This window comes from Felis catus, chromosome D4 (genome assembly GCF_018350175.1).
Source record: "Felis catus isolate Fca126 chromosome D4, F.catus_Fca126_mat1.0, whole genome shotgun sequence".
NCBI lineage: Eukaryota > Metazoa > Chordata > Mammalia > Carnivora > Felidae > Felis > Felis catus.
Window position 1 is genome coordinate 8,487,632 of NC_058380.1, and position 21,706 is coordinate 8,509,337.

At 43.2% G+C, this 21,706-nt stretch overlaps 1 protein-coding gene across 10 annotated transcripts in view; it reads left to right on the top strand.

The window, feature by feature from the left end:
• LOC101100603 (histone-arginine methyltransferase CARM1-like) overlaps window positions 1-21,706 on the top strand; it is a 294,777-nt gene that overhangs the window by 187,018 nt on the left and 86,053 nt on the right. For all 10 annotated transcript variants that reach the window (XM_045043482.1, XM_045043483.1, XM_045043484.1 and 7 more), the window contains one exon: window positions 18,607-18,784. In XM_045043482.1, the coding sequence (XP_044899417.1) occupies window positions 18,607-18,784 (178 nt within the window). The remainder of the gene's footprint in view (window positions 1-18,606; window positions 18,785-21,706) is intronic.

A 21,706-nucleotide genomic window follows, 5' to 3' on the forward strand; every position in this document is an offset into this window, starting at 1 on the left:
GCACTTTTTGAGTCCCCACAGATGTAAGATATCAGCAAATGCCTATCCAGTAAATGTTTTTAATTAGGCTGGTCAAAATCTGTCTTTGAACTCACTTGGTTTATATGTCCCTTCATGCGTCTCTCGTTCTTCCTTATATGTAGGGAAGCATATGTTTAGCTCAGTGCCTTAAGTAGTGTAGGCACAAATGGTTAAAAATGTAGACTTTGCTGCCAGACTGCTTGGGTTGAGCCCTGACCCCAGTGGTTTATTTTGTTTTGTTTTGTTTGGTGGCTGTACTAGTTTGCTAAACCAGCCATAACCAAGTACCCTAAACTGGGTGAACTTGAACACAGTTCATCGCCTCCTAGTTCTGGAGGCTTAGAAGCTGGAGATCGAGGTGTGGCCAGGTTCACCCCTTCCAGGAACTGTGGCAGAGATTCTATGGTGTCCTCTCTGCAAGTGTCTGCTGCTTTGCCGGTATCCCTTGGCTTCTGCGACATCGCCCCAACCTCTACCTTCATCTTCACGTGGGCGTGCGTGTGCGCGCGCACGCGTGCCCAAGCTTCCTCCTCTTGGGGAGAAAAGAAAGCCTGTCGCACCGGATTCGGGGCCCACTCTACTCCAGTATGACTCCAGCCTCTGTTGAACTCAACGCTCTGATGAAGTGACGACATCTGCAATGACTCCATTTCCAAACAAGGTCACATTTTGAGGTACCAGAGATTGCCGCGTCAACATAGCGACGGGGTGGAGGAAGCACATTCAACCTGTAACAGCGACTCTTGGCAGATTACCTAGTTTCAGTCTCTGCGTTAGTCAAATGGAATCATCACATAGCCCACCTTCTAGGGACATGTGATTAAATGAATTAACGTACGTAAAGCACTTCAGACAGAGCAAGCCACCAGGAAGCCCTGCCTCAGCATTAGCTAGGATTCTGGGCCGCGTGGACGGTTACCTCCTTCATGAACCGGCTGTGGAGGCAGACTCGCTGGGTCATTTTTATACACTGACGATGGTATCGCATCATAAACTGTGCAACATACAGCAGAGCCCTGTATGCCTGGTAGACAGTCTCTGAGCTGAACTGACCAAACCGAATGGAAGGCAGGGACAATGCGGGGTGATCGCAGGGCTGGAATTCAACGTCCACGTACATTTGTCAGATAGTCCCTTTGGTAGATGACACGTTACCGTGCCATTCGCGTAGTGGGGTCCCAAAAGATTGGCCTGGGAAGACTTTGAAACCCCTCTTCTTTCTTGGTTTCTTCTTGAGGTTTCCTGCTTGCTTCGAGAGGCTTAGGGAATTTGGTGTTACACATACAAATGCTGTTCTGTCTCCAGGTGGAGAGAGCTCACGCTGCCTGAGCCGCTTACCTTTGGTTATTGGCGTAATTGAATGCCGCAGTTCTGGGGTTCTCTACTCAGTTGTGATATTATCACTGCGAGGCAGGAGAAAGAAGGGAAGAACAATGTGATATTTCTTCCTCAGAGGCCTGGGTGGGCCATCTGGCAATCTTTAAATCTAGGTGCCAGATTGAATAACATGCTTTGGGTGACTTTTTAAATGTATTATTCAGGGGAGATGTTGTTTTAACCTCTGTGCTGCACACCGCTTCCTAGCTGATGGAAATCTTTTCTCTCCTTTGCTTGAAAATTATGTGGAACACAGCCCAGCAGAGACTAATAAATCAGCATGAGAATTCCTCAGCTGGTCTGAAGAGCAGCTAATGATGGCAACGGTGGCTCAATTTTTCTGCACAAAGCAAGGACAGGGAAACAAGGTACAGTTGTCGTGCAGCAGATATCTGAGGCACAGTCTGGATCCTGACCGATGGATCTTCCTCTTCTTCCAGCCAAAGTGGGGGTCGTCTCCACGCGGGCGTGAAAGATGCTTGCATGGGGGACAGTGAGTCCCGCATGTAGCCTTGATTGGGTTGCACCCTGGTTTCTTGAAATCGACAAGTCACGTCACTTTTCTGGGTCTCTGTTTCCTCTCAGGTACCATGAGGTTGTTGAACCGTGACTGATCTTTGAGGTTCCCTTATGGGCTTTTCCTTTCTGCCTTGTGGTCCATAAACCAACAGAGCCCTGGTCTTCTGTGTCCGGGCTCAATGGTTGCAATCGCTATAGTTTCTGACAACCCACGCTTTAACTGCTCTCTTGGAGTTCAGTGTCAATAGCGTGTGATAATTGTGTGATACTGTGATGATGTATCATCTTGTTTCTGGCACAGAACTCCTCGGAAGCCCTGGAATTTCTAGGTGTTGAGAGCTATAAAGTTGTCTTTTGTTATGCTAATGAGGTGCTTTTAGGACCGCACCTAAGGAGAGGGGCTGGTTGCCCGGGGAGCCAACCAAGTGGATGGAAGAGGAGAAATTTCACTCTCACCCCTGACCTTGGGGGAGGGGACAGGGATTGGAGATTGAGTTTGCTTGCCAATGACTGATGATGCAATCAGCCACGCCTGGGTAATGAAGCCCCTGTAAAAACCCAAAAGAACAGGGTTCTAAGAGCTTTCAGATTGGTGAGTACGTGGAGACTGGAGAGAGTAGTTTGCCTAGAGAGCCCGGAAGTTCCGTACCCTTTCCTCAGACCTTGTCCCGTGCATCTCTCCCAACTGGCTCTTCCTGCCTTACCTCCTTTTATAATAAACCAGCGACCTAGTAAGTAAAATGGGTGTGTGGGTGCCGTGAGCTGCTAGCAAAGTAAACGAACTAGAGGAGGGGGTCGTGGGAACCTCCTACCTGTAGCCTGTGGGTCAGAAGTATGGGTCACAGCCTGGGCTTGCCACTGGCGTGTGGAGGGAGTGGGCAGTTGTGTAGGTTTCAACCCTTAGCCTGTGGAATCTGGTGCTGTCTCCAAGCGGTGGCAGAATTATCACCCTGTTGGCACCTGAGAATTGCTGGGTGCTGTGTGGGAAGCCCCTCCACACACACTCATCAGAATTGGGTCCTAGAACCCAAAAGTAATCTGCGTCTAAATTGCATCGTCTCAAACTGAACTCGAGCCTGGAATGAAATCCTGAGCCTGTTTGGTAAGTGAATCCTATGAAACAAGGGACACACGAGGTCAACTCTGTTTCTTAACACTGAGAAGCTGTCTGAGTGGCTCTGCCTGTAAGTCGAGACTCTCCTTGGCCATCACGCATGAACGTGAAAGGAAAACTGTTTTCCTAACTCCTGATACTTCGCACACCTAACGTGTGGGGGTTTGTTCCCTACGCCAACCGATTTCCCAACTCTCTGGACACCAACTGGGGTCAAGTAATTTAATTCAATTCTGACACCAATTACCTGGAGTCAGTGTCAGATTCCATGGGTTCAAGGACTCAGTCCCCCAAGGCTGCCCGCGTTTTGATAGTTTTCTAGAACAGGTCAAAAACTTGGGGAAACATCTACTTACGTTTGTATCCGTTTGTCGTAAAGGATGTTATGAAGAGTGCAGATGGATGGCCAAATGAAGGGTCCCAAGCTTAGGAGCTCCCATCCCTGTGAAGTGGGGATGCTTCTTCCCAGTACACGGATGCATTCACTAACACGGAAGCTCTCTGAACCCATCGTTGAGGGATTTTCATGGAGACTTCATCATGTGGGCATGATCATTGATTAACTCCGTCTCCAGCCCCTCTCCCCTCCCTGGAGGATAGAGGATGAGACTGAAAGTCTCAAGCTTCCAATCAGTGCTCTGTCTTTCTGGTAAGCAGCCCCCATCCAGAAGCTATCCAGGAAGCCCCCCAGGACCCCTCTCGTGAGAACAAAAATTTCTGCTTTCACCCGGGAAATTCCAAGGGATTTAGGAGCTCTGTGTCAGCAACTGCAGGGCAGGGACCAAATATGTATACTTCTTGTTATGTCACACTGTCTTTGTAAAGGCTCAGCGTTAAACTGAGATTGAGAGGACGAAATACAAAAAGTGAAAACCATCCCCGGACCTCACCTTTAACTCAGGGCTTCTTAGCAGGCGGACTGAGGTCATCAATAAATGACAGAAACAGATGAAGGGTCTTCTGGAAGTATATCAGCAGGTCACTTGCTGAAGGAGCTTGCTGAAACACTTTGAGGGGTGACAAATTAGAGCATCCACTGGCCGGGGAAAGTTTAACTGAGGCATTGGATGGTTCGGGACTGTCTCAGAAGAAAGATGCTTTGTAAGCGTAGAGCGATCTGGGTCACCGCGCTCAAATGGTGACTGGATATTTATCTGAAGCAAGAAGGGACGGGCTGTGGAAGATGTTCCGAAATGGAACAATTCCTGTGACAAGGAAACAGAAGGAGGGACACACGGACCCAGGATCAGATTCTGAGAGTCTGTGATTTGGAAAAGGAAAAATAAATATTTTTTTTCAGCCCTGATTTCTTCGTAGAGGCCCCAATGTGTTTTTTTCTATAAATCCTTAATTGCATTTCATTCTGTAACGGAGTTTTGCATAAGGTAACAGTTTTCTTTAGATCATAAATATCCCTGGTGATTCATAATACTCCTGGCTTGACCTTTCAGAAATGTGTTTTGTTTTTTTGTCTTTTGTTTTTTCCTGAGCCGCTTTCTTAGACCGAATACTCTTTTTCTTTTCTTTTTTTTTTCAACATTTATTTATTTTTGGGACAGAGAGAGACAGAGCATGAACAGGAGAGGGGCAGAGAGAGAGGGAGACACAGAATCAGAAACAGGCTCCAGGCTCTGAGCCATCAGCCCAGAGCCTGACGCGGGGCTCGAACTCACGGGCCGTGAGATCGTGACCTGGCTGAAGTCGGACGCTTAACCGACTGCGCCACCCAGGCGCCCCCGAATACTCTTTTTCTTAAGAAGGACCTAGAGGGGCGCCTGGGTGGCTCAGTGGGTTAAGCATCCGACATCAGCTCAAGTCGTGATCTCCCAGTTTAGGGGTTCAAGCCCCGCGTCGGGCTCTGTGCTGACAGGTCAGAGCCTGGAGCCCGCTTCAGATTTTGTGTGTGTGTCTCTCTCTCTCTGCCCCTGCCCCACTCACACTCTGTCTCTCTCTCCAAAACAAAAAAACATCCAAAAAAAAATTGAAGAAGGACCTACAGAAAAGGAAATTCAGAATGCCTTTGCTGCATTTTTTTGTGACACGTGCATTTTATCAGCCCTCACTACAGAGGAGCGATTATACTTACCTGCTGTCTCCTCCAGGCTCCGAGGAGTGAGCTACACATCAGGCTGTTCGTATTTCCAAGTCACCGGTGGCTCTTAAAGCCAAGGATAGGCTAATTATCTGAATATCACGTTTGATGAGAAGCCATTTGCAAAGATGAAACATTTGAGGTCTGGTAAAACCTGAGACAGTTTTTATGGGCTCGTAACATTTGGTGGAAATTAAAATCCAAATGGCCTTCATTCCTTCATATTTGTCAAAATATTGTTTGGTCTCAATTATTCTATAGACAGATAGATTTGTTTTCAATGAAGCTCCCCACTTTTCTTTGGCCTGTAAGTAGTTTGTTTGTATTATTTTTATCCCATCAGCTACATCAAGCATGTAATCTGTTGGTCATGTATATAAATGGAAGGCCCTAACTTCAAATAGTCCTTTGGTGCAAATTTTAAAATCCCTTTTTCTATTAAAAACTTCAGTCCAGGGGCGCCTGGGTGGCTCAGTCGGTTAAGCGTCTGACTTCGGCTCAGGTCACGATCTCCTGGTCTGTGGGTTCGAGCCCCGCGTCAGGCTCTGTGCTGACTGCTCAGAGCCTGGAGCCTGTTTCACATTCTGTGTCTCCCTCTCTCTCTGACCCTCCCCGTTCATGCTCTGTCTCTCTCTGTCTCAAAAAAAAATAAATAAACGTTAAAAAAAATTTTTTTTTAAATAAATAAATAAAAATAAATAAATAAATAAAAAACTTCAGTCCAGGGGTGCCTGGGTGGCTCAGTCATAACCGTCCGACTTCGGCTCTGGTCATGATCTCGTGGTTTGTGAGTTCAAGCCCACGTCGGTCTCTGTGCTGACAGATCAGAGCCTGGAGCCCGATTAGGATTCTGTGTCTCCCCCTCTCTCTCTGCCCCTCCCCCACTCATGCTCTGTCTCTCAATAATAAATAAACGTTAAAAAAAATTAAAAACAAAAAACTTCAGTCCAGTCAAGAGGTTATTTCATGACCAGTTGCTACAAAAAACCAGAGTGCTCTTGATAGACTTAAATCAATTTGAGTTTTGGTCTTCTTATCTATAGAGAGGAGATAATAAAGCCCCTCCCACAGAATTGTGGAATAGACATAATAAATAAAACGCAAAGGTGGAGGGTAAAGATCCCACATTATCGTTGATTTTACCAAAAGCAAAGCCACCAAAATATAACTATGTGAATATATAATCACATAATGTAACTGGACGTACATAGAATCACATAACTTTGTACTGTTGGTGTGTCTGCCCAGAGGAAAGAAATGAAAAGTTAGCTCGTGTTTATATACTAATATTTAGCGTTCCTCTAAGGCCCATAATTATGCTGGAGGCTCACAGACCTCTACATCCTGAAGACTGCTTATGGATGGAAACAATTCCTTAGTGGGTAAATGTACTCATGCGTATAAGAGGAGGTGTAGATAGAGGAGGAGCGTCTCCACTCTGCTGCATCAGCCCCCCTCTCCTGCACGCTCCCTCAGGGACCACATGGAACCCAAGTTTAGGTAGCAAAACAGTAAAAATTGATTGAAGTCCTTGAACCCCATGGTTCTGTTATGGCCGTCATGGTTGAGAGGTCCCTTGGGGTGAACAAGACCTCCACTGTTTATCTGTTGGTTCACCTGCGTGTAACAGAAAACCCAAGGGAACCTTGGCTTACACACCCAAGAGATTTTTTTTCTTCCATGCAAAAGATGGGATGGGCCTTGGGGAGGGCACTGTTGTGATGAGCCTTGGGTATAGTTTGTAAGGGATGAATCACTGGGTTCTACTCCTGAAACCAACACTACCCTGTATGTTAAGTAACTAAAATGAAAAAAAAAAAAAAAAGTCTGATGAGGTAGCCTAAGGCAAGGTAGCAGCTCCATAGGATTTGTAGAGACCTAGACCGCTTGCCTCTCTCTGCTACATATTCCTGGTAGAGCTTATCACCTGAAGGTCACGTCAACGCCAGGTCGGCTGCTGGAACTTCAGCCAACAAATCTGTGTGTAGGTAATAAGATGACAAAGGGAGGGCTCAAAAATGGCTTCCCTTTGGTTTCTTCCCCCCTTTTAGGGAGACCTGCTGGAGGTCCCTCTCAACACTTCATGTTTATACCTCCTAGACCGGAACTTAGTCAGTTAGCCATGCTTGGCTGCTAGAGAGGCTGGAAAGTAGAGTCTTTTAAGTTAGTACATTGTTGCCTCTGGTAACACAGGCATTTCACTAATTAGATAAAAAGCAGAAATGGAGATTGGATAGGCAGTGAGCAGTTGCCACACAAAGTGTAAGTTACTTGGGCCTTTCTGGGGAAAGAGTAGACAGTGAAACCCTACGGTCAAGGGGAGTTCTCCTGACAGCCTGATTAACTGTCTACATCCCTACTCCACTTCAACTGGGAGCTGGTCACTAATAACTAGCCTGGCTCACCCAACACAGGAAAAGAGGGAATAATAGCTAGCATGTATTGTGCACCTGCTCTTTGCCAAATGATACATAATCACTTTTTTTTTATTAAAAAAAAAATTTTTTTTTCAACGTTTATTTATTTTTGGGACAGAGAGAGACAGAGCATGAACGGGGGAGGGGCAGAGAGAGAGGGAGACACAGAATCGGAAACAGGCTCCAGGCTCTGAGCCATCAGCCCAGAGCCTGACGCGGGGCTCGAACTCACGGACCGTGAGATCGTGACCTGGCTGAAGTCGGACGCTTAACCGACTGCGCCACCCAGGCGCCCCTAATGCATAATCACTTTATAGGCATTACTCATTAAGTCTCAGAGCAACCCATGAAGTCAGCACTAATGTTACCCCTAGTTCTACATGTAGGGAAACTGAGGCTCGAGATCAGTTAATGTGACCGAGTGTGCTAGAAAGCAGATAGGCAGAGACTTGACCTCAAGCCTGTGGTCTCTTAACTATTGCAGTATACTTCATCACCCGCAAAAGGAAGGAAAAAGGAGCAGGAAGAAAGGAAGAGGGGACAGAATAAATGCAGTCCCAGAACTAATGTGAAAAATGGTACGTTCCAGTAAGATCATTTTTTTAACAATCTGTATGACTTTCACACAGATATAAAATGAACACGTGTCACATATTTCCCTTAGCTTACGAACGGGTAAGCTAGTAAGATGTTAAGCCTGTTGAAAGGGGAATTTGGAGAACCACATGTGTATAGTTGGATGAGGAACGCTGAAAAGGATTTAGAAATAGACACAGGACCAGTCTGTCCACAGGGCGGTAATCAATTACATTCCACCAGACACAACTCCTTTCTGTTTTTGACGATAAGAGAATTGCCTGCATTATCATCGGTTTGACTTACAGAGTTGTAAAATAGCTCTGAGACACGGAAAGGCAAACGTAACCTATAAGGAAGGGTATGCCGGGCGGGGCACTCCATAACCTTTGTGTCCGTGTTAAAGTCTCCTAATTTGAAAAACTTGTCCTGACATACCTAAATCACCCTCTCCTGTTACCAGAGATGCCAGCATTTGGAGAGGACTAGAGACTATTGCCCAAATTTCTCTTACCCACATACCCTCCATTTGCCCGCTGCCAGAGATTAGGAAAGGCAAAGGAGTGATGTCTCCTGTTTGAACTGCCCCAGTGCGTTGGTAATAACTTTCCAAGCCAAGATGAAACATTGAATCCAAGGCTACCATATCACCTTTGGTGAGGTAATTAACAACTACTTACCGGATGCCTTTGATGTACAGACCCTCTGCTAGATGAGCAAAACAGACCTGTACCTGATGTCAGATATTTATAGCCTACAAGGGAAAACACTCTCCAGTAGAGGGTAAGCAAGCTGGCTAACAGGATGTATGGTGGTGCACCCCCCCCCCAACACATCCACAGATGACTCTGAATTGCTTCTGTAGACGTTACATATTTCTTAGTGCTTACTTTATAATTTGGTCAAAGTATCCTTTCCAAGCCTAGACAGCTTGTCTGCCTCCTTGATGCTCTTCTTCCCCAGTTATTGAGCTTTCTGGAACATCATCAGAGGGAAACAACTAAGTGTCTTAAAGTCGCCAGTGTGCCTTTTTTTTTTTTTTTTTTAATTGGCGTCCAAACTCCAAGGTTGGCAACATTGCCTTCATAAAAGCTTTATGTGACTTCTGCGCCCTTCGGAGATTCTGCAGTTGTATGGGGGTGGATACGTTCTCGCTCAGCACAGAGATGTTCCTGGACTTCTCAGGCTCTGACCTTATGTCATCTGAAAGAGAAACAAAGAGAAAAACAAGTTCCTGTCTTTGTCTCTCTCCACCCCCCCCCCCCCCACCTTCCTTCTATGTCTGTCTCCCTCCTTGGTCATTCTCTGTCTTTCTCACTTTGTGTGTTGGCCTCATTTGCCTGGCAACCAGTTCTTGTTTGCAAAGGTTTTTTGCACTCACATCCCTGGCTGGTTCCTCCCAGGGGCCCATTTACTCTTTCCTGGGGGCAGATTTCAGAGGGCCCTGTTTTCTGCACACTGACAATTGGGCACCAGTGGCCCAAGGTGGGGGTCTTATGCTGTGCTCAGTGTATACCTTGATTAGAGGCAGAAGGGAGGGAAAGGGACAAGGGAGAGAGACAGCGACCGTGGGTACTCCCTCCTAGACTCTTCTTAGAGACCAGCCAGGCCACAGTGCTGCTGTCTCTGGTAACAGTTACGAACTGAACTGGTTTAAACACATGGGTAAATAAAATTGCTCCCTTCCAAGTCTCTCCCCTGTGACATGTTCTTGGGTTGGACACTAACCTCCATAGGACTCTGTTTTCTGATTGATAAAATGATGGAATCAGAAGTGGTAGTTGGCAAAGAACTTTAGCTTAAGTATTCAAGAGAATACTTAAGTAAACTTGAAGTCGTTGAATTTTTAACAGGAAGGTTAATAGTGCTTTTTTAAATGTTTGAGCAGATGTTCAGAATTGCCCATTTTAAGGACGGGGTTCTGAAAGGAGAGAATAAGAGAAAGATTAATTAGGTATCCTGCTGTTTGCAGGACTGCTCATTGACTGTGTGTGTGTGTGTGTGTGTGTGTGTGTGTGTGTGTGTTTTAATTTAAATTAAAGTAATACCTGTTCACAAGGAATCAAGCTGTATAGGAAGGCCTTAAGAAAAAAAGGAAACTTCTCCCATCCACCCTACTAATGCCTGCTCATTTTTCGCAATGTTAACTACTCTTGAGTGGTTCTGGGTTCATTCATTCATTCATTCATTCATTCATTATTTTAATGTTTATTTATTTTTGAGAGGAGTGTGAGTGGGGGAGGGACAGAGAGAGAGGGGGACAGAGGATCCAAAGCAGGCTCTGTACTGACAGCAGAGAGCCCAATGTGGGGCTCGATCTCACAAATCGTGAGATCATGGCCTGAGCCAAAGTCGGACACTGAACCGACTGAGCCACCCAAGCACCCCATTTGTGCTTTAGTTGATTACCATAATAACCTTATGTCATAATACTCATACTTCTCTCTCCTGAATCATCTGCTTTGAAGATAGTGTTGACTCTCCCTGTATAATTGAAGAGGAAATTTCCTCCTTCTGGTACAACTCCCAATTTTCTTCTTCTTTTTTTTTTTTTAATTTCTATATTGTCAAGATTTAGAATGCTCCACTAAGTCGTTAATGTTTGTTTGTAGGTTGCTTCTGAAAATTTGCAAAAAAAAATGAAGTTATCAACACCCTCATATTCCTCCTTCCTCTTTTGTTAATTATATACTGTGAAGGTGTAATATATTTCTCATTGAAATATAACCAAATTCTTGCTATTTTTTACTATTTGTTCCATAATTAAATGGACTCATTTCTAACCATGAGTCTTATTATAGCTTCGTATGGCCAAATTCTTTATTTAATTCATCTCTCAAATATGTGAATTTCTTTTTTTTCTTTCTGACAAAGCATTTTTGAAGGGCTTATGTGTGCTATATAGTCTGAGTTCTTTCATGTTGGAAATGTGAATAGTACTTTCTGGATTTAATATTCTTTTGGTCATAATTTTTTTTTCTTCTAAATTTTGTGGAAATTTTTTTTTAACATTTATTGTTGAGAGACAGAGACAGACAGAGCATGAGCATGGGAGGGACAGAGAGAGGGGGAGACATGGAATCTGAAACAGGCTCCAGGATCTGAGCTGTCAGCACAGAGCCCCACATGGGCCTCAAATTCACAAACCACGAGATCATGACCAGAGCCAAAGTCAGACGCTTAACTGACTGAGCCACCCAGGTGCCCCTGTAGAAATTTCTTAAAATGAACGTGACTCGAGAGGAATCTAATGCCATCCTGATTTTCTTTCCCTTTTAAGGTGATTTATTTTTCTGCCTGAGTGCCCAAGGAATTGATTCTTTTTTCTTTAAATCCAAAGTCTTGAGCAGAATGTATTTCCATGGTACTATTACTGTATGAAATTTTCCCATGGCCAGTGTATATTTTTCCTGTTAAAAGAATTGGGTTTTATTTCAGGGAGATTTTCTTCTATTTTTCAGTGATTTTTTTGCATTCTGTTTTCCTATACTTCTGAGACATAATTTCCTTTATTGCTGCTTTGTTTTCATCTGTCTTCCATGTCTATTAGCTTCTTTCTGATGGCAAAATCAGTTTGTCTTACTTAATCTGCATTCGGGTTGATTACCTCGAGCTTCTCTATTGATAGCCTGATTTTAAATTTATTATTATAAAATATTTTATGCATACAAAAGGAGAGATGAGCATAAATATAGGGTATGAAGAGTACTAGCCAAACGAGCCCATATATCCGCACAACCCAGTGTAAGAACTAGACGAATCTTAAGCATGTATTAAAATTCCTATTTGCCTTGCCCTGATTCCACGCCCTCCCCTCCCTTCAGTCTCAAAAGTTAATAACATCTTGAGTCTTGTGCTTAGCATAAAAAGCTTAAAAATATGATTTAGTATATCCTAATCAACATAGTTTACTTTTGAATACATTCAACCTTTTTTTAATAAAAGAAATCATTCTTCAGCAACCTGATTTTCCCCCCTAAAATTCAGTTTGTGAAATTAATGTATGTTTAACACGTGTACCTCTGGTTCTCTGTGACTGTGGAAGAGTATTCCTCATATGGATACACCGCTATTTACTCATTTGTTTCCCTATCAGTAGTTACTTCTGGCTCATTGTAAATTTTTATAATTTACATATTTATAATTACAATTTATAATTTACAAATTATAATGAAATTATAATTTACATCCTATAATTACCAGTATTATAATTAAATCTTTAGTACAGCTTATCTTTTTTTTAACATTAATTTATTTTTGAGAAAGAGAGCAAGCGTGCCTGTGGGAGTGGGGAGGGGCAGAGAGAGAGAGAGAGACACAGAATCTGAAGCAGGCTCCAGGCTCTGAGCCGTCAGCACAGAGCCTGACGTGGGGCTCAAACTCACGAACCCATGAGATCATGACCTGAGCCAAGTCGGACCCTTTACTGACAGCCACCCAGACACTTCTAGTACAGCTTATCTTGAATATACATTCAAATATTCCTCTGGAGTGTGTATTTTTAGCTGGTGATATTTCTGAGTTGGACAGTGAGTACCTCTTTCAACTTTTTTGATGCCAAATGTTTTTCCAAAACGGTTAAAAGTAATTGGAATGTAATATATTTTCTTCCTGCATATTAGTTAAGTATTATTCCGTTATTATGTTGCTTTGCTTCTTGGTTGTTTCTTTGGACCCCAAATGTCTCATTTAATCTCAGCCCTTTTGCCTTATCATCTTGTCTTTAAAATCGTGTTCGATTTAATCCCTATTCTCTTTGATTGATACATTTCTCTTACTTTCTCATTTGATTTGATCCTTAAGATGACATGAAGGGATCGGTGCTATTATTTTCTCATTTTCTTTTACATTTTTCTTAAGTTTATTCATTTTTCAGAGACAGTGAGACAAAGCACGAGTGGGGGAGGGGCAGAGAGAGAGGGAGACACAGAATCCGAAGCAGGCTCCAGGCTCTGAGCCATCAGCACAGAGCCCGATGCGAGTCTCGAACTCACGAACGGTGAGATCATGACCTGAGCCGAAGTCGGCTGCTCAACCGACTCAGCCACCCAGGCGCTCCTATTCTCATTTTACACGTGAACGAAAGGACTTCCAAGAAACTATGTGTCTTGGCCAAAGTCTTAGAGCTACTAAGTGGAGAATCTGACAGTAGCACCCAAGTCTTTCACCTCCAAAACGCGTGATTTTTCCACCTCTTTGAGACAGGATACAATTCAATACTATATGGTATTGTGTGGTATAGCTTCTAAGACTAAGCTTCCGAACGGCACAGGCATAAATAAACAACACCTTTTAATGCATGTAACTCAATGAAAAACCTCCCAAGCAAGATAAGAACTTCACCAAGTGAAATTATTACCATGATCTATCTTGGAAATCACTGTGATACTAAAAGGGTGAATTCTCCTGCTGCCACTACCTAAAGTGTGTGCACGTGTATGTGTGTGTGTGTGCATGTGTGGGCACAATTTAAGCAGCCAATACAAGTGACAGAACTATTGAAGGGTTTTTGAAACCCAGTGTAATTGCAAGGAAACAAGATCCAAACAAAGATGTAATGTGGGTTTGCTCGTACCTTGATGGTGTCCGGAGAGTAGAGCCCTTTTGGGACCTCCCTCTATTCTGAACTCTCAGAGAAGGACCAGGTCCCATAGGGAGAATCTGCAGCAGTGACCATGGTGGAGGATGGAGCCTTCCTCTGGATTAGTAGCCTTCTCCAGCTCTTGGGGAGATGCATTAAAGTTCCTTTTTCCTGTAAAGGATAGTGCTACAAAGTTTCGGCTTTGGAAGAAGGGTGTGTGAGACGATAGGCTAACACAAAATTTTCTGTACTGAGAGTGTTATAAACCAAAGGTGAGGGAAAACAGCAACATTGACTCAAAGACTTATATCCAGAATTAGCTATTCTCTTGTCTTAGAGCTATTATTGGTTGGATTTATGTCCTGTTTTCAAATACCTTTGTCAACAAATTGTATTCAGATTTAGAATTACCAAATAAACTATTCTCATTGTTACCTCATTATTGATCTGCAGGAGACAAATAAATGTCCAGTGTGAAAAAAGAACTGCAAAGCATCCAAATAAGTTTGGGTGTCTTTGATTGAACCAAGCCAAACAGTTTTCTTTCCTGCCAAATTCTTCAAAGCAATTGATATTGCTAAGGATATCTCTGATTTTATAAGAGGGATATATATTATAAAGAAGTTCCAAAATTATTTGATCATGAAGCTCTTATGTTCGTGGACTCCAGGAATATTTTTGGGGGGAAATTGGGCTTTCTTCTAATCATAAAATGTTAGAACTAGAAGGAGCCTTAGATCAACTCGTTTTAAATTTTAATTTTGCAAGGAGGGAAACCAGAATTTATGGGCTTTAGTGACTTGCCCGAGATCACACAGCTCTTTGGTAGTAAAGGTAGGGCTAGAATTCATATCTTCAGATTCCTGATCTAGTGTTCTTTGAATTGAATGAAATTAAATGAAGTCACATGATACAGTGACCTACCGGCAGGCCTTTTTTCCTATTTCATAACGCGGTATTCCCTTCTTTACCAGTGAGAATGATGGGACTCAAAATTATTTCCTATGAATCCCAAATTGCCCTTTTGACAGCTCATAAAATCCTCCCTCCAAAGCCTTATTATATCTCAGATGTTCCTAAGGGGTCAATAGTCCAGGATTATTCTCTGTAAATTCTCCATAGAGAATAATATCATGCTCACTTGGATATCCTATCACATTGGTCTCTCTAGCAAGACTTAGAAAGCTCCCCTTCTAGCATTCTGACCCAAGTTGACGAGGCAGTGTTATACACTACCTTGTGCAAAGTCTCATACCCCACAGGCAGAATTTAGAAAGGGCTTACAATCCAGAAGTGGAATCCCTTTGTGGCAGGCAGAGGGGCAGCGTGTATCAGAAACCTTTAAAATTGCCATGTTCTTCTCACCAAACTCCACACCCAAAAAACAAATAACCCAGTGAAGAAATGGGCAGAAAACATGAATAGACACTTCTCTAAAGAAGACATCCGGATGGCCAACAGGCGCATGAAAAGATGCTCAACGTCACTCCTCATCAGGGAAATACAAATCAAAACCACACTGAGATACCACCTCACCCCAGTCCGAGTGGCTAAAATGAACACATCAGGAGACTATAGATGCTGGAGAGGATGTGGAGAAACGGGAACCCTCTTGCACTGTTGGTGGGAATGAACACTGGTGCAGCCTCTCTGGAAAAGAGTGTGAAGGTTCCTCAAAAAATTAAAAATAGACCTACCCTATGACCCAGCAATAGCACTGCTAGGAATTGACCCAAGGGATACGGGAGTGCTGATGCATAGGGGCACTTGTACCCCAATGTTTATAGCAGCACTCTCAACAATAGCCAAATTACGGAAAGAGCCTAAATGTCCATCAACTGATGAATGGATAAAGAAACTGTGGTTTATATACACAATGGAATACTACGTGGCAATGAGAAAAAATGAAATATGGCCTTTTGTAGCAACGTGGATGGAACTGGAGAGTGTGAGGCTAAGTGAAATAAGCCATACAGAGAAAGACAGATACCATATGGTTTCACTCTTATGTGGATCCTGAGAAACTTAACAGAAACCCATGGGGGAGGGGAAGGAATAAAAAAAAAAAAGACGTTAGAGAGGGAGAGAGCCAAAACATAAGAGACTCTTAAAAACTGAGAACAAACTGAGGGTTGATGGGGGGGAGGGGAGGAGGGGGGGTGTTGGGTGTTGAGGAGGGCACCTGTTGGGATGAGCACTGGGTGTTGTATGGAAACCAATTTGACAATAAATTTCATATTAAAATAATAATAATAATAATAATAATAATAATAATAATAACAATAATAATATAAAATTGCCGTGTTCTTTTAATGCGCCAGAAGCAGTGGGAAGTATTTGTTATTATCTGTTATTATCTGTTCAAACGCTGTTATAACGATGAAAAATGTGCCGTAACCTCAATGTCCGATAACTTGGGGTTGGTTAAATGAATCAGAGTATTTTTTGAAATACTATACAACCAGTAGAAATGGTGTTATAGAAAACTTCATGGAGGGGCGCCTGGGTGGCGCAGTCGGTTAAGCGTCCGACTTCAGCCAGGTCACGATCTCGCAGTCCGTGAGTTCGAGCCCCGCGTCGGGCTCTGGGCTGATGGCTCAGAGCCTGGAGCCTGTTTCCTATTCTGTGTCTTCCTCTCTCTCTGCCCCTCCCCTGTTCATGCTCTGTCTCTCTCTGTCCCAAAAATAAATAAACGTTGAAAAAAAAATTTAAAAAAAAAAAAAAAAGAAAGAAAACTTCATGGAATGGTGTTTAAAACAGAACTTCCTGACAGGTAGGCCAGGACGGATATAGTGATGCCCTTTGTCCCCATGGGAGCTAGTCAGGTTCTAGTGCAACCTCAGCCCTCAGCTCAAATATCTCAAGGTGCCAAAACAAAATATTTTACATTTTCATAAACAGAGAGACACTCACATGTCTGCTGAGGGATATACTTTGCCTACCTCTGGATATGACAATACAAACGATCTTTATTTTCATGTTTTTTCTCACCTGCGTTTCTCTTTTTTAATGCATAGTACTCTTTAACAAAAATAATGTGACAGTAATAATTTTAAAACGTACACAGCCTTTAATATACTTTATCTTGTTTTATCCTCAAGCTGGCCTGTGAGATAGGCACTACTATTATTCTTTTTACTATATAAATGCTATTTTTAAATTCCATATTTGAAGCCATTAAGAACCGAACAAGTTGATGCAGGCAGAAAGGAAAAGGTGGAAATGAGATATTTCTGAAAGGTAGACATAAGAGAACACAGTTACTAATTGTCTGTGGGAAGCAGCTAGGCCCCCAGGATGTTGAAGATTATTGTATTCGTGAACAAAAGAGAATCAAGGAAATACAAGATTATATAGAAGTTTTAAGAAAGTCTAGAGGAAGCCGAGAAGAGCAGGCACCAAAAGTCTTAACCTTTAGGCTTTGTCTCTTCACGGAAAAATCCCATGAGCCCCATGACCTAGACTTCCACATGTATCATTCATGATAAAATGGAAATCCAAGAGTGCTTGTGGATGGACAAATGTCGACAGTGGGTGACACATTCATAGTTTTCTTCATTGTTTTTCCAGATCAGAGATTAATTTATTCCGTCTTTAAAAAAAAAAAAAGTTTAAGTAGGGGCGCCTGGGTGGCTCAGGCAGTTGAATGTCCAACTTCAGCTCAGGTCATGATCTCACGGGTTTGTGAGTTCGAGCCCCGTGTTGGGCTGTGTGTTGACAGCTCAGAGCCTGGAGCCTGCCTTGGATTCTGTGTCTCCCTCTCTCACTGCTCCTTACCCGCTCATGCTCTGTCTCTGTCTCCTTCAAAAATAAATAAACATTAAAAAACAAAGTTTAAGTAGAAAAGACTTTTAATAAGTTTACGGGGCATGTATTGGTAAGCAGCACCCTAGAAGGACTGTCTCGAGGTGAAGGTTACCCTAGCTATGTGAAGAAGTAATCAGAAATGGAACAAATGCAATGGAATCATGGCAAACACATGGTGTGCCACATTCATGACAAAGAAAGGGATCAAGTTGTGAAAATACAAAATGGAAGTTGTCTGTGCATAAACACAGCGAGCAAAGATCTAAGAGTCTCGGAGAGCCACAACTCCAAAAGGAATGTGCTGTCTACATTTATGCTCGTGCATATAAGATGTTTATTAGGAAATGTATTTTTCAGGCAGTAGAAAGACATAAATGTAATAATGCAAGTTCTTTGACATATTTGGCATTAAGAAGAAATCCATTAGAAATATAATAAATACAGATCTCTTCAAGGTCCCACTTTGAAGAGAACTCAAAGTTATTAAACAGAATACAGAAGACATCAAAGAAAAATGAGTACATAACTGTAAACTGTGCTTCTGCAGAAAGGGCAAGAATGTGCTCTTACTTATTTTTGGAATCCAAAAGCCAAAGGATAATTGAATGAGCGTCAGGATCATTAATTTGTGCAAGATTCTTGTAAAGAGCTCTTTGGCGTCTTTACTGAAGGCAGAATGATGGAAACTAAGCTGAAACCATGAACAAAAAAACAATTCCCTCAAAAGTGCAGGCGCACATGAATATACACATACGCAGACAACACCCCCACACACCTTCATGCACACACACACATGTGCATGTGTGTAAAGAGTCCGGAGAGGGGTATACATCAAACTCTCCATAGTTACTATTTGCATGTGGCACAATTACAGCTGTCTTTATTTGTGTCATATCTGTGTCTTCTCACAGTAAACACGAACTATTTGTACATTAAGAAAAACAAGTTTGTTTTTTTTTCGAGGGTTTATAGAAACAAACGTGTCTCTACCCTCTCATCCCTATCACGGTGTCAACCCTTAATCTGTAGACTTTTTTTTTTTTTTGTAAGACCCTGTATAACATCAGTACTGGCACCTAGCACCCTGTCTTATCTTTTTCAGATGCTGGTGAAAAATAACCACCTTTCAGACAAGATCATTGTTTTGCCAGGGAAAATCGAAGACATCTCTCTTCCCGAAGCCATCGACGTGATCGTGTCTGAACCGATGGGGTACATGCTGTTTAATGAAAGGATGTTGGAGAGTTACCTTCATTCCAAAAAGTGGCTAAAAGCAAATGGTGAGTTGGCCAATTCCTGATTCAGAAGATAAGCCAACTCTTCCGTAAAACTTTACCATCCTCTCCCCCCTGCCATATTTAATTTGGGGCAGAAAGGAGGGGAGGGCATTTCTATGATAGCAGTTTTTAAATTTTTCTCATCTTAATCTTCCATAAGAAAGCAGCTAGTCTCCAGCCATAAAGCCACAGAGGGTAGTGTGCTGCCCAGTATTAAATAGGGGTAGAGAGGACCAGTTCCGAGCTATATATTTGTGTCCTGTTTCTATCACTTTCTTCATTAAGGAACTTGGCCGGACACTTGACCTTTTGACTTTGGTTTTGTCATCTGTATATTAAAAATAACCTCTAAAAAAAACTTTCTATGGGCGCCTGGGTGGCTCAATCAGGTGGGCGTCCGTCCTCGGCCCAGGTCATGATCTCACAGGTTCGTAAGTTCAAGCCCTGCGTTGGGCTCTGTGCTAACAGCTCAGAGCCTAGAGCCTGCTTCGGTTTCTGTGACTCCCACTCTCTCTTCCCTCCCCGGCTCGCACTCTGTCTCTCTTTCCCTGTGATCAGTACTGAGATGATAATATAAAATCCCGCATTCTTTTTGCGCTTACCAGGTATCTACCTGTGCTAAGCAATCTGCATAAATTCATTTATGAGGATCTTACCAAGTGTGAAGGTTGGAGGTTTTTAACGTATTTGAAAGGTGAGCGCTGAGGTTCTTGGTGATTTCACGGTCCTCCCCCATGGGATGTTTGGCAACGTCTGGAGACCTTTTGGTTTGTCACAACTCGGGGAGGGGAGCTACCAGCATCTGGTAGGACAGGCCAGGTGGGTTGCTCAATGTCCTTCAGAGTATAGGACCGCCTACCCCCCCATAAAGAGCCCTCCAGCCCAAAACGTCAGCAGTACCAAGACTGAGACCGGCCCCCATTTATGAAGAGAAAATGGAAGCTCCGTGGGAGCAAAGAACTTGACAAGGACACACCTCTACTGAATGACAGAGCCGGGGTTCGAACCCAGGTCGGTCTGACCCTGAAGCCCACACCCAGGACTCCTGCATGTGCCCTAACTTTCCTCTCTACTGGAGACAGTAGACACGCTTCCACAGAATGTCTTTTTTCAAATAGAGCATGGGAAGTGACCAGCCAGTTTTAAAAGTGGCTATTACACTTTAAAAGTGGCCCATTACACTTTGAGCACCTTACCAATGCCGTGGCTCCCTGCCTTGACATCCAGTGAAGACAAAATAGTGACAGCCACCAGCACCATTCTAACTCCCAGTTAGGCAGTACATGCATTCCAAGTGTATGCATGTTGTTTTTTTTTAATTTTGTTTTAATGTTTATTTTTTGAGAGAGAGAGAGGGAGACAGAGCACAAGTGGGGGAGGGCCAGAGAGAGAGGGAGACACAGAATCCGAAGCAGGCTCCAGGCTCCGAGCTGTCAGCACAGAGCCCAACGCGGGGCTTGAACTCACAAACCGTGAGATCATGCCCTGAGCCCATCAGACGCTTAACCCACTGAGCCACCCAGGTACCCCCAAGTGTTATGTTAAGTTAAAGCCTGAGGCTCCTCTATAATTTCCTGCGTGGTTCAAAATGTAGGGACCCTGAGATAAGCACTTAAAAAAGAAACTCCTGCAAAAATAAATGAGCAAAAAGGTAAAGTATACCTGATATCACAAACTTCATTAACATGCTTGTTGTGTAAACAGCCCAGGAAGGTCTCCTAAGCCTGTTGTTTACGTGACAAAACTGAATTGTGGAATGCATGTAAAGGAACAGGCTGCTTGGATTTCTTACTCAGTGCCCTTCAGAAAGAATTCTGACATTTTTTTTTCTGGATTTCTTTTCACATGGCTGAGTACTTGCCACTGGGGAGATTGTGAACGTGGTAAATTCACCTGCATCTGTTGAGTCCCTCCAGGCTAAGTACCTAGACCTAATATCGGGGTATTCTTTCCCCCCAGATATTTGTAATGGATATGACTAGGCTGTATATCTTTAACTAGACAAGTAGACGTGAATGCCAACTTGATCTTCCTTTTAACCCATGTGTTCCTGAAGGAAGATTGGTTTTTTGCTAATTATTTCTATTCTCCGTGAAAATAAGGCGTAACTTACAACATCAAATAATGTTAAAAAGACTTCTAATAGATAGGAACCCTCTGCCTCACCTCTTCCTGTCCTCACATTTCCCCCACCGAAGGCTATCCCTTTCAGCCACATCCGCTATTTCTTCCATGATGTACCTATATATTTGGACATAAAAGTATATTTCGATGTAAAAGTGTATATATTGGTATTTTTGTCACTCTCTGGTTGAGAAGTTCACTCCCCTTGCTTCCCTCCCCCCTCCCCCATCTTCTCAATATATTTATACAGGTCCTGAATCCCATATCGAAACCCTTGAGGCCAGATGTGTTTCAGAATTCAGAATCTGGAGGACTCGGGACTGGTAATACAGTCGTATTACCATGGATTACTTAAATCTCCAGTGGGGCCTGAGGCAAGGCTCCGTAATGAAACATGTTACATTTCTGCCACAAAACATGGGAGTGTGGCTACCAAGTGTGATAAATGAAGGCTGTAAATAAACTCACGTAGGCTCAGGTCAGGGTTGGCTGTCAGGTGATGTTGCTGCAAACGTACGAAGCTCGGTTGCTTCACAGAGCTTTTTTTGGATTTCACAATGTAATATAAAGAAATATAGACTGGGGCGCCTGGGTGGCGCAGTCGGTTAAGCGGCCGACTTCGGCTCAGGTCATGATCTCACAGTCCGTGAGTTCGAGCCCCGCATCAGGCTCTATGCTGACCGCTCAGAGCCTGGAGCCTGTTTCAGATTCTGTGTCTCCCTCTCTCTCTGCCCCTCCCCCGTTCATGCTCTGTCTCTCTCTGTCCCAAAAATAAATAAACGTTGAAAAAAAAAATTTAAA